At 40.2% G+C, this 12,746-nt stretch overlaps 1 protein-coding gene across 4 annotated transcripts in view; it reads left to right on the top strand.

Annotated features, from left to right (window-relative positions):
* DYM (dymeclin) overlaps positions 1–12,746 on the top strand; it is a 282,022-nt gene that overhangs the window by 247,207 nt on the left and 22,069 nt on the right. For all 4 annotated transcript variants that reach the window (XM_061614422.1, XM_061614383.1, XM_061614393.1 and 1 more), the window contains one exon: positions 324–437. In XM_061614422.1, coding sequence (XP_061470406.1) covers positions 324–437 — 114 coding nt within the window. The remainder of the gene's footprint in view (positions 1–323; positions 438–12,746) is intronic.

Raw genomic sequence — 12,746 nt, 5'->3', positions numbered from 1 at the left:
AGACAGGAAGCTAGTACAGGGATTTAAGGAATGCTGCATTGTCAGAGTGACAAGAGAGGTGAACACTTTTGGCAGCAGAGTGTTGGATGGGCATAAGTGGACCAGGACAAGACAATAGAAGACCATGCTAAATATTGTTTTTAATCTAGCATTAGACCTGACAGTTAAAGAATATCAGTTAGGAAGCCACTCACTGTCATAATTCAGTAGGGCAGTTTTCTAGATGCTTTTAAAACAAATCTAGTTGGCAGTTGTCCTGATATTGCTTAATTAACCTGTGCTTCCACTTATTTATATATATTTTCCCCCCTATTTTATTCCAGGTGATAAGCTTCTTTAGCTCTCGAATCGAGCAGGCTGGGGCTGAGCTGTCAGTGGAGCGAGTTCTGGAAATCATCAAGCAAGGAGCTGTTGCACTGCCCAAAGACAGGCTCAGAGTGAGTGCTAGCAAAACGAGTCAATGGGTAGCATTCTGCACAGTAGCACTTTAAGGATAATTTGCCCTTTTAATTTCTTTAGCTTACAGCGTAGTCTGCTGTACAGTTCCACATATATCTGTATTCCGGTGTCTGTATGGATTACTGATCTGCCATCCAGTGTGCAAGCATGCTGCTTTATAAGAATGAATTACTATAGAGCATTGGTGTAGATGGGCATTTATGCAACCTTGTGCTTCTTTTAGAATCCTGCTGAATTATATTCACATGCTGTTAGTACAGATGTCTTATGACTATAGATTTGTGATATTTATTTTTATAAAAATTTTGCCTCTCCCTATTTTGTAGCTTCACAAGGCATGCAAACAAACTCAAATAAAATAAAACCACACTAGAATGTAACATAGGAGCCTGGACCCAAACAGTGATCTCTCTCCTGCACTTGGTGGGGAAATGAGAATATGTATTCCTTCTCTTCTCTTCCCTGCCCCTTCCCATTGGCATGACATTTTTCAATAAGGTCTATGCACACCAATATACTTGATCCAGATTGTGTGGTTGATTCCTGGATTTTGTCCAGGATATCTCTTATGCTGATTGAGACATTGCAAATTGGATTTTACATGAACACACTCTATTCATACATTGCACCAATGTGTGGATGTTCAGTGCACTTAGATGATGAACAACCTTTACAGGTAAGTGGGAAGGACATGTGTGATCACATTCCCCATCACTACATACAAGGAAGGGAGTATCATCCAAACTAGGCTAGTATAAACAAAAATGACCCAGGTTTGATTTGATATAGGATCCTAAGGAAACCAACCATGCTAAAGCCAATCATATCTAGCTTAAATGTATCCCTTAACTGCAGTTAAGACAGAATTTGCTGAGGGGTGTGGTGCATAATCCTATGGTCCACTCCCAAGCCCGCAGTCATGATTAAAAGTTGTGGTAGCAAGTAGAGCTACAGTGTGTCCAGTGCCTTAGACTCGCAGCACTTTGTAGTAAGTACACTTTGTCTGTACTTTCCTTTTTTTCGATAGGGAACTTATGTATTATCCTTTCCAAAAAATTTGTACACAAGCACACGTGAGGCTTACGATGTTTTACAATGAAGTAAAAGATCCAGCCCATGAGCTAAATTTTAAAAAAGGTCACCTGACACCGCTTGATTCAATATCAAAGGAAGGATTTGGAGCATGCTTCAGGTGTGCTCCTCAATTCCTCCTTTATTCCTGTGCAATATGGCTTGAAACCAACCTTTAGTGTGGCGGCACCTACCCTGTGGAATTCGCTCCCTTTAAATATTAGGCAGGCGCCATCTTTGCTATCTTTTTCGGCGCCTTTTGAAGACTTTCCTCTTTCAACAAGCCTTTTAAGTTGAGACCTATCCCAGTCTGTGTCTGTGTTAGAATTGCTTGTTAATATGTTTTTTTAATAATGTTTTAACCCTTTTTTAAAAGATATTTTTAAAGCTTTTAAAAAAAAAGTTTTTAACGTTTTGTTTTAATGTATTTTAAGGTCTGTTTTTATGATGTTTTAAAGTGTTTTTAGTGCTTCTGTTTGCCGCCCTGGGCTCCTGCTGGGAAGAACGGCAGGATATAAATCAAATAATAACTAAATAAATAAATAAAATTCAAACAAAAGGAAGAATCGGGTGCACACTCTAAATGCACTCCCAATTCTTCCTTTCCAGCTATAATTCAGCACTTTTTGAATTTGGCAATAAGAGGGTTGAAATTAATGGACATGACTAACTTAGTTTCAGTGAGTCTACTCTGTATAAAACTTATGGGATACAACCCAGAGAAAGGTTCCAACTTCAAAAGGTGCAGTTCAATTTGGCCTCACAGATTTATATGTCTTGTGCCTGATGTCAGCTGATGGACAGATGAGCATGATTTAGGGAAAACCACATCACAGGCGAAATAAAGAGACCTGGTAGGCCAAATTAGGCCTGTGGGCCAGAGGTTCCCCAGCACTGTTCTACTTCCTGTCTCTCGTAAAAAGATTACAAGTTTTTTTTATCCTCACATACTGCCCTTCAGAAACTACAAGGGACATTTTACAAAAGGAAAATAACAAAATCATAAAAGTACGATACAAACCTCAGATCTAGAGGCAAAGCTGTGTCAGAAATCCAGTTATTAGAACTGAAGGTCTCCTACAATTTTCACTTGGTAATCAATTTAACCGTTTTGGAGATGGATCTACAATTAAAGTTCTAACATAAATCTAGAATCATGCTCACTGGCCTATCCCTAAAAAGGTAGGCAGAGAATTAATCCTTGTGTAATACAGTATATCCATGTGCACTTTCTCAGGAATCACGTCAAACAGTGAGCCATGATCACAAAACATTATGTCTGAATCAGCTGAGTCCAACAATTGGCACTTCAGAAAAGCAGGGAGTTAAATAAGCAGAAATGCTACTTGCGTAGAGTATCATCCTACATGGGAATGCACTGTGAATTAAGATAAAAAAGGATTTGCTGTTGTTTGGATAATTGAGGAGAGAGCATTTATTCTTCAAATGTAACTAAATACATTTGCCAGACATTTGTTTGCTTTCCCAATATGCAAACGTGATGTGTGATTTTCATAACCTTTGTTGAGTAGTCAAGCTCCAGGCTACATAGTGGAAGATTAGATGTGCTGGGCCAGTTGGTGAACTATTAGTTTTGATCCAGTAAAACTGTTGTGGTGTTCTGTCAGAGGAATCTAGTGCCAAAGTGAGCCTTGAGTCAAGATCCATCAAGGCACACGTTTGGAAGGAAGAGAGCAGACGTGTTTGAGGATCAACTATCTGAGCATTGGAAACTCCTTTAGCATCTTCACCTGACTGCTGTTCAAGATAAGCATGATATAATTAGCTGTTACTGTACTTTAAAGTGTCTGCTCCTGGCCATGTGCTGTGTAGGGCAGGGAAAGTCCAAACTGGGTAATTAGCCTTCTTAGAAGATTCCAGCAGAAGCAGGGAGATAAAGAAGCAGGTGTTGAAATAGCCAGCTCTTGGATTTCTCCTTCACCCTGTGGGAGGAGATAAATGAAGCTAATATCCCTGGGTCTTGAGGTGGAAGCTGCAGCATTCAGAGATAGAGCTGTCTCCTTTGCAGACAAGCAGCCCACATTACAGGCTCCCTGTTTTATTGCAGAGGATTATTATTAAGAGTAATTTAAAGATCAGAGCAATAAGTGAAAATTGGCTTCAGTGTCTATGTCTCTCTCCACCACCACCCCAGTTCACAGTCTTTTTTTTTTTCTTCTTCTTCCTTTGGGTGAAATTATCTGTAGTTTGAGGATTAAGAGCCTGAGAGGAGCGAGACTGTGTCTGGAGTCTGGGAGTTATCTCAGGGTTTTCAGGGAAGTTAGCCAGAAGATAACTGCACTTTTTTAAAGTGGGAAAACCTGTTCTGAATGCCAGACATTATTAACTGGAAGCTGACATTTGAGTTCATCGAATGAACAACATTTAAGAGATCACATTTAAATGCTTTTGAAAGAAACATCCTGCTGGTTAAGCCATTTGAAGAGAAAACATTTATTTTACAAATGGTTTTCCTCTGTTGAATTTCCCAGTTTTATTTCACAGTGTGTTGCCTAGTTTTTTACTCCTTCCTTTTCTCTTTCGTGTCTCCCACATACTTCCCAATATGTTCTTACATAGTTCTTTGCCAGCATGGCATGAAGTATCTAGTATTTATTGAAACTTGTTCTGCTTAGCACAACGCTGAAGCCTGTTCTTTAAAAATACAGCCAAAAGGGGATGGGGAAGGACTTGTGCTCTTTTAGCCCATTCCTATGCAGATTCCAAAATGCTGCTGCTGTATCGGTGGGTCTCTGTGGAGCCCTGTTAGACAGCGTCATGTTGGTTGGTTGTACTGCCTTCAAGTCAATTCCAACTTATGGCGACCCTATGAATAGGGTTTTCATGGTAAGCAGTATTCAGAGGCGGTTTACCATTGCCTTCCTCTGAAGCTGAGAGGCAGTGACTGGCCCAATGTCAGGTACTATTGAAAGTTCACCTGTTGTAATCAGCCTGTTATATTTGTCTGTCCACCATGATGTTATCAGCATCTTGACCTATTGGCGCAGATGTCATGTAAAACTAAGAGCAGCCACTTCCTCAGCAACCATTAAGAAGCTACTCAAGCTGGCAAAGCAGGGACAAAGAGCTCTGCTTTGCCAGCCCTACTAGCCAATCAGACTGGTGAAGCACTGACAGAGCACCTGGCTGGTGAAGCAGGCTCTCTGCCAGTGCTTCACCAGCCCAATCAGCTTCCGTACTGCTGCTGAGGAAGTGAAGCTGCTTCCCCTTCAGCCAGTTTGGAAATTGGACTAGTGAAGCAGAGACAGAGCGCTCCACTTCACCAGCCCCATCAACTATTGTTTCCATGCTGCATGGTGAGAAAGAGGAGCCCCTTTCTCACTGTGCCATATAGAAGAGTGTGTGTGTGTGTGTGTGTGTGTGTGAGAGAGAGAGAGAGAGAGAGAGAGAGCACTGTAAGGTTTGGCCCCACCCACAACCCCCTAAGCACTTTCCCATGATGGAATATGGCCCTTGGAAGAAAAATGGCTCACCGCTCCTGGAGTAGACAATATTGCACTAGATAGACCAGTGCCCTCACGTCGTCGTCGTCATCATAGTATGGTGATTTATTACTTGCCCTTCACTCTAAGGTCCCAGGGTGGGTCACACCAATTTAAAATACAACATTAAAAGCAGTATGTTGACATTTGTTTGTTTGGTGGTGCAGAAAACAAATATTCACACACCATTTTCCTGTTCACCACCTCACATTGCTGAAATCTAAATATTTTTTAAAAAACTAAATAATCATATTTTGGCAAGTTGCTATAGAGTGTTCATAAACTAAAGTAATAGTTCTTTTATTTTGATTTCTTTAAATTTTAAAATGCCACCAACACACCCAGTAAAATATCTGCTCCAGTAAACCTCTGAAAATAATTATTAAACTGTTGTTCATTCCAAAGATTGGTTTATTTTGTTCTTGTAAAAGGGAGTCCTTTCTCCAGTAAGGTTGCAGTTACATTAAAATATACTATTGGTCAAAGGATTGCTTGATATAACAGCACTGGTGTTTATCATGGCATCCACAACTTCTGTGTGACTCTCCCAAAGAGAGCTCATTTGCATTGCAACTGAAACCTTATTTAGATATCCCTCTCAAAATTTTAAAAGGACAATGTGCTCTTCACCTCTCCCCAGGTATCTCCTGGGTCTGAAAATCCTACATATAGACTTCTCCAGGGGAGGATGGGGGATCCCATGATGGACTGCAGGATATTCATTTTTCAAATATGGCTAAACATGAGAACTCAAACACCTGAGGTTTGCTTTTACATTGTAGCTGTCAGTTCTAGGATTAAAACAGCATTTCTACCTACATTTTGTTCAAAGCCCTGCTGTGGGATTCATCTTATGGTAAGGAGATGTCAAGTGAGGAAAACATCTTAGAAGAAGGAAAATCAAGACAACTTACTGGCATTGCTGACAAGTGCAAGAAAGAAACAGCAATTTTATTTTACCTGTCATTCTGGCATTAAAGCTGTAAAATGCCCTAATGCTTTTCTGGCTCTCCTGTTGAAAAGGAGTACAAACACCACTTCACTATTTCAACACAGGGAAATGTACATTAGCAAGACTCACTTGAATTTCTGCCATTGAAACTCCTTAACTTGTAATGTCAGGTTTTTACTGTAAGCAAGCAGAACAGAGTTCTCCAACAGAACATAATTATCTGGCTTTCCAACTTGCAAGGAGCCTTCCATAAAACATTTTCATTTGTAGACCAAGAGTAAACAGGTCTTCAACCCTGTTCTGTCCAGTGTCCAAGAATGTGAGGCATCGTTACTTAGCGTTTCAAAGAACTGCAGCTTTCAAGGTTATGAGCTACCACTAATTGTTGTCAGAGTGCTGGAGTTTCATCTTGAGAAAAGATCATTCTCCTTATGAAGAAAGACTTGAATAGTTGAATCCTATATAGTTTGGGAGAGGAGGAAAAAGACCAGTTGAATTGGGACACTGCAAGCTGCCAAAAAAAAAATCATTAAATACAGTACGTGAATTTGGCATGTGTTTGTTCACATCTGATGAAGTGGGTTTTGGTCTACAAGAGCTTATGCTACAATAAATGTGTTTCGTCTTTAAAGAGCCACAGGATTCTTTATTGTTTTTACAGGGTAGGATGCAACAACAAAATCACTTAATAATGGGAAAATCCATCCAGTGAAATTTATAAGGCTCAGGTTTCAGAGGAACAAGGACTTCTTCGCATAATGTTTCATCAACATAACACAACATGATGTAGCCACTAGTATCAATGGCTTTTAAAAGTGTTATGGATAAATACATAGTGTATAGGTCTCTCCGTGGCTGCTGGCCATGATAGCAAAAAGGGCAGTTTCTGTGTTCAGAGACAGCATACCTCTGACTACCAGGCTTTTACAACAGGTGACTGACAACACCATCATACCCTGCTTGTGAAATTCCTGGAACGTCTGTCCTGGCTGCTGGCAGATAACCAAATGCCAAACTAGATGATCCATAGATCGTGAACTGCCATGATGATTCTTATAGTCTTATATTCTTGATCAGCATTGTGGGCTAAGTACCCCAGAAATGAACCATGAATTTACATGTAATTGTACTTGTATTTGTTACGTGACTGGTAGAGTAACTGAAGATACTGAAAAAATGTGTTAGTGTGAATTGTGCACACAGTTTTATTAGAAATGCCTTCTTTTTTCCTTTAAATTTTGGAATATGGAATACAGGGCTTTTGCCTTTCTTAGTGAGGGTGCAACTGATAAACTGCAGATTCAACTAGTAATGTAGCCTACAAGCCACTTGCAAAGCCCAACAGTACTTGTGTTTTGACAGGCCTGAAATTTATAGCAGTAGTTTGTCCTTCTCCCTTTCGGGGTCATCAGACTAATACAGGTGAGATTTTGTTGTTTACTAGTTTGGATTCAAAAATCCACAAAAAGTATCAGCCTACCAAGCAATCTAGTTATCTGTTGCTTCAAAACTGATAACTTTGGCCATCTTTTCTCTGGCCAAAAATATATCCAGATGTGGATATTTTCCTACACTTTTATTTTCACAGGTAACACCTCAGAACCTGCTCCCTTTATATGGAGCTTATTTTTTTAAATGCAAAAGCAATAAAGACAGCTTAAATTGTTTTATGCAGCCATGTGTTTCCAGGACATTGGCTTAGAACAATGTTATAGGAACTGTATCACTTTGCATTATTAAAGGGCTACCACATGTATGCGCAGTGCTATTGCATTGTTCCTCAGTAAGAGCTCTAAATGGAGTCTGGCAGTTCTAGTGTTTTGCATGGTACTCTTTGGCTCAGCAGTGATAAGCAATAGACAGTCTGGCTCCTTGAAGGAGTCTTTCAGTGATGTCTGAGCCCTCGACAGCCCTCGAGAGTTCTGAAATTCTCTGGCTGACTTTCCCCAGTGGACTATTCATTTATCAGGAAATGAAATTGGTTACAGGATTCCTCATGTTGCCAAACCTCACTGACGAAATCTGGTTTGCTGCTAGCTTCAGAAACTGGAAGTGTACATTAGCTGGGTTAGTCTTGCTCTAAGTTTCTTTCTGACATTGTATGAAAAGAAATCCTGTTCTGTTTCGATGGTAAGGATTCAGGACATTTGCTTCAATATCAATTCTCAGCATATAAAATGCCCTCCCCCCCCCCATTTCATCCCTGACACCGAGAATCCTTTCTTTGGTATAACACTTGGAAATTGTTATTTTTCGAAGTGGAAACCCTTTCACCTTGGACTACAGTCTGTTAAACAATCTAAACATAATTTTGCTGCCATAGATCAGATTATGCACACGAATGAAGAGGGTTATTGGGGAGGGGAGACTGAATAACGGCAGACTATTTTAAAGCAGGTGGTCTTGTTTGTAAGCTTGTGGGATAAAAGATGACTTGCTTTAGCTGTTGTGTTTGTTTAAGAAATTTCCCCCTTACTCTAGCCAAAAAGGCTCTGAGTGGCTTACAAAAATCAATAATAAAACAGTCCCTGCCCTCAAGTTTACAATATAAAAGACATGATACACAAGGGAAAGAAGGATGTGGAGAAAAAGGCAAGCTCAAGCATGACTTTTTAAAGTTAATTTCTTATAATGACCAGGTGAGGTAGAAACCATTCAGATAGCCTGATGGAATGGCTGTCACCAGGTGATGCCAAAAGGCATCTGGTCTCTCATAGGGGCATTTTGTCCCTGTGATGGGGCATGGGAGATGGACATTCCGTAACCATGGTCATTTTCAACACTGGGGAGTAGGCTGAAGAAGAGAATCATGCTTGCTTTATAGTTCACTCATACTCTCAGTTCCTCTGAATCTGATCATTCCGTTTTACAGGGAACCCAGTAAACAATCTAGATGCATCTCATGTTGCAGCATTAAGCAGGTATAGACCGGGTCAGTCCCTTGAATGACCAGTAGGATCTCCATGTAAAAGTTGATATAAGTAAATATGAAACAGATTTTTAAAACTAGTTTACAATCTTGAATAGGCTTAAAATTGCTCCTTTAATAAAAAAAAAATAGTGTTAGGTGAAGAGATCATTAGTTATATAAACCCATCTGGCAGAGTTGGCTGTGGATACCGTGTCCAAGTGCCTGGAATCCGTAAGTGGATGGATGGGAAGGAATAGGCTGAAACTAAATCCCAACAAGACCGAGGTGTTGCTCGTGGGAGATAGGAGAAGGTTGGGAGATATAGACCTGTTGTTTAATGGGGTAAGATTGCCCCTGAAGGACCAGGTCCGCAGCCTCGGGGTCATTCTTGACTCCCAGCTGTCCATGGAGGCTCAGGTCTCGGCAGTGAGCCGGGCAGCTTGGTATCAACTCCATCTGATCCAGAGGCTGCAACCCTACCTTCCTGCCCATCTTCTCCCACGGGTGACACATGCCCTGGTCTCCTATCGCCTAGACTACTGTAATGCGCTCTACGTGGGGTTGCCCTTGAAAACGGTCCGGAAATTACAGCTGATACAGAATGCGGCGGCACGTTTGATTAAGAACGGCCGTCGCCGTGATCATATCACTCCGGTGTTAGTAGATCTACACTGGTTACCAGTTGTTTACCGGGCCCAATTCAAGGTGCTGGTGTTGACCTTTAAAGCCCTATATGATTTCGGCCCAGTTTATCTGAAGGAGTGCCTCCAGCATCACCAATTATGCTGCCTGACAAGATCAGCCTCACAAGACCTTCTCTCGGTCCCACCAGTTAAAACAGCTAGACTGGTGCGGACTAGAGAGAGGGCATTTTCGATTGTGGCCCCCACCCTCTGGAATTCCCTTCCTTTCGACCTTCGCCATACCCCCTCCTTGATAGGTTTCCGCCGAGCCTTGAAGACCTGGCTGTTCAGGCAGGCCTATGGGAATTCTGGGGTGGGTTAGTTTTTAATGTTGTTGATTAATGGAAGAGGGGTGATTAGTTGATTATTGAGTGTGGTTTGTACTGGTTTTATATTGTATTTTATTTTATTATGTCAATGTACGTTGCCTAGAGTGGCCGTTAATTTGGCCAGATAGGCGACTCAAAAATAAAATTTTATTATTATTATTATTATAAATGCTGCACATTAAAGTCCAATTCTATACACTATCCTTTGTATTTAGGAACTGTTTCTGGGAACAAAACACATGCAGTTAGTGGTATTCTTGAATGGCACACACATGTATAATTTGCAGCCAGCCCAGCTGAGTGCAAGCCCTATCTGGTTGGCATTTGTGTTAACTTCGCCAACAAAAAAAGATTTTATTCAGATTTGCACCATTCATAGCGCGCATTTGTTTGCTCATGAGATTTATATTTCCTAGAGCAACAAATAAACTGAAAGGTGGCTTTTTGTCATACTTGGACATCTGCAGACCATTCTGTAGTTTTTGTAGCCCTTTTATTTTCAGCAAAAATTAGGTAAGCTAGAAAAATATACTGTTAATGCAAAATGAAGAGTTGAGGGATTTGCTGCTTTTTGTCAGTGATGTTCAGCATTTTCTATATGCCATAGCTAGAGCAAGTAATCTCCATCTGATTTTTCAGGGAGCTCTGAACCCAAACCTGTTTCCTCAAAGTGTTGCCATTGGCATAATGGAATATTGCCAATGAGAATTGTTTCACTGGCATATCCCTGTGTGTTTTAGTGCAACATATGCCAAAGAAATCCAAAATCTTTGCAGCAGCTGACGTATATAAAGTAAGTATATTTTGCATTAAGATCTGTCTTTGAGGCCTTTCTCTGGGTCCTGTCACTATCAGTGGTGAGATGGGTGGTGACCTCAGATAACACCTTCTGTGTAGTGGCATCCCAGCTTTGGCACTGAATCTGTTGCCTTTTCAGCACCAGGTAAAACCCTTTTCTTTCCTCCCAGGCCTTTTAGATGTTTGTTTCAATTTAGGTAGGTTGCTGTTGTGTGTGTGCTTTATTGTTATTGATTTTGTTATTAATTTATATTTTTCTATTGGACGTTTTGAGCATTTGCATTGAAGAGTGGAGTGTATGTATCTAAATAAATTAAATTGTACTTTTGAGATCTAGTTCAATGAAGAATGACGTATGTTTGACAGAACTGGTATGGCAGGGGTATATAGAGAAGGGCACCAAGAATTAAGTATATATACACAGCAAGATCACAGTGGCAGAGATTAGTTTTAACTATATTTGGTGACAACTGAAACTCCCTTGGAAACTTTTTTGTTTGCATTCTTTCAACAGAGATGATTTCAAGCTTTTCTGTGCAGCTGTGAGACCTAGAAACTTATATATTGCTGCACTGATTGGAATGGCAAATTCTTCACAGAAATGTTCCACGTAATACAAATTGCCCTGATTAAAATGTGTACAGGATTAATATGCTTGAACATAAAACACAGCAGGCATGTGGTGAGTTATTAAGATTGTTGGAGCGGGTGCTGCATGACCTGTGCCTTAGGCATAGGTCTATGCCTAAGATGTTTGAAGTGTACATTTACAAATGTGCAGTTTAGAGCTGTGATTACTCAGGGAGCCTCCATACGTAGAACACATTCCCCACTTCAGAAATTATGCCCCAACTCAGTGACAGCAGGGGTAGGAGCAGCCACAGAACTTTGAGAGCAGGGCTAAATGTGTGGCCCCATTGTCTATTCCACCATGTGTATGCCTTTCACGTAAGTTGTGCCTGCAGAGGGCTGTAGCTCCTTATTTGACTTGTACCAGTTCATGTGCTGTTTCCAAGCATGAAAGTACTGGCCACCAGTCTTGCATTTTTATAAAAAATCTGATTTTGATCTCCCCTGTTGAGACCTAACTTGCTGCATTAACTTACCCGTTATTAATAAATCCCAAGCATTTTTAACCCAGCTTCCCCATCTGTGTTTCAGTAGATTTTTATTTTTGTATTTTTGCTAATCTGGCAGCTATTAACAAATTCAATGCACTTCTTACAGAAACATAGCCTCGTCTTTAATGCAACCTAATAATAGTATTAAGGGATCAACACTGAACTTGTATTTCTTCATTTTCATAATATTAACTTGCATGAATTACTAGAATTGTGCAAAAGAGCTTTATTTAGTTTTCATGTGGTGTTGTGGTATGATACTGAAATCAAGATATTTTATAGTCATGTTGTAGTTGTTTCCCCTTGTTTATTAGGAATGACTCAGTGGAAAGTTTAAAGATGTAGTAGCTCAACCTTTGTCTTTGTACTTCAGCTCATCCTTACATTTGCTTCTACAATTGCCTACCCTGTAGACCTGCTGGGGATATCTGGCTGTCTCGTTTGCAACTTTCTGAGATTTACAGAGTCTCTCAACCAGTCCTTGTCTGGTGCCAACTAGTGGCCTTGCTTGCAGTCTAGACCCTGCAGGGATAAATCCATTTAAAACAAAGGATAAATGAGTGATTTGGTCCTCCTGGGTAACAGTTAATCACTGATGTTCTAAGAATTCTCCAAGATCATATGTTTTCAAAGCTGTTAAAAACAAATTTACAAGCCTTACTAATATAGCTTCTTTTCTTTATTTGAAGAAAAAAATCAATAGCAGCATTCCTGGAGATATGAAGCTTTCTTAGAAAGCGCAAAGAGGCCACCCTGCCTTCCTCCAACCCTTCCTTTATTCATTCAACTTTATAAGCCAGAAAGCGCTTTCAGTTCAGCTTCCTTTCTATTAAAAATGAGATAATTATTGCTAAATAGAGGATTTGGATTTTATTGTTACAGTTACATAATTCCTATAAATCTTGGGGTTCATTTTGCT

The sequence above is a fragment of the Rhineura floridana genome, chromosome 1, assembly GCF_030035675.1.
Source record: "Rhineura floridana isolate rRhiFlo1 chromosome 1, rRhiFlo1.hap2, whole genome shotgun sequence".
Taxonomy (NCBI): Eukaryota; Metazoa; Chordata; class Lepidosauria; order Squamata; family Rhineuridae; genus Rhineura; species Rhineura floridana.
This window is presented reverse-complemented; position numbering and strand designations above follow the sequence as displayed.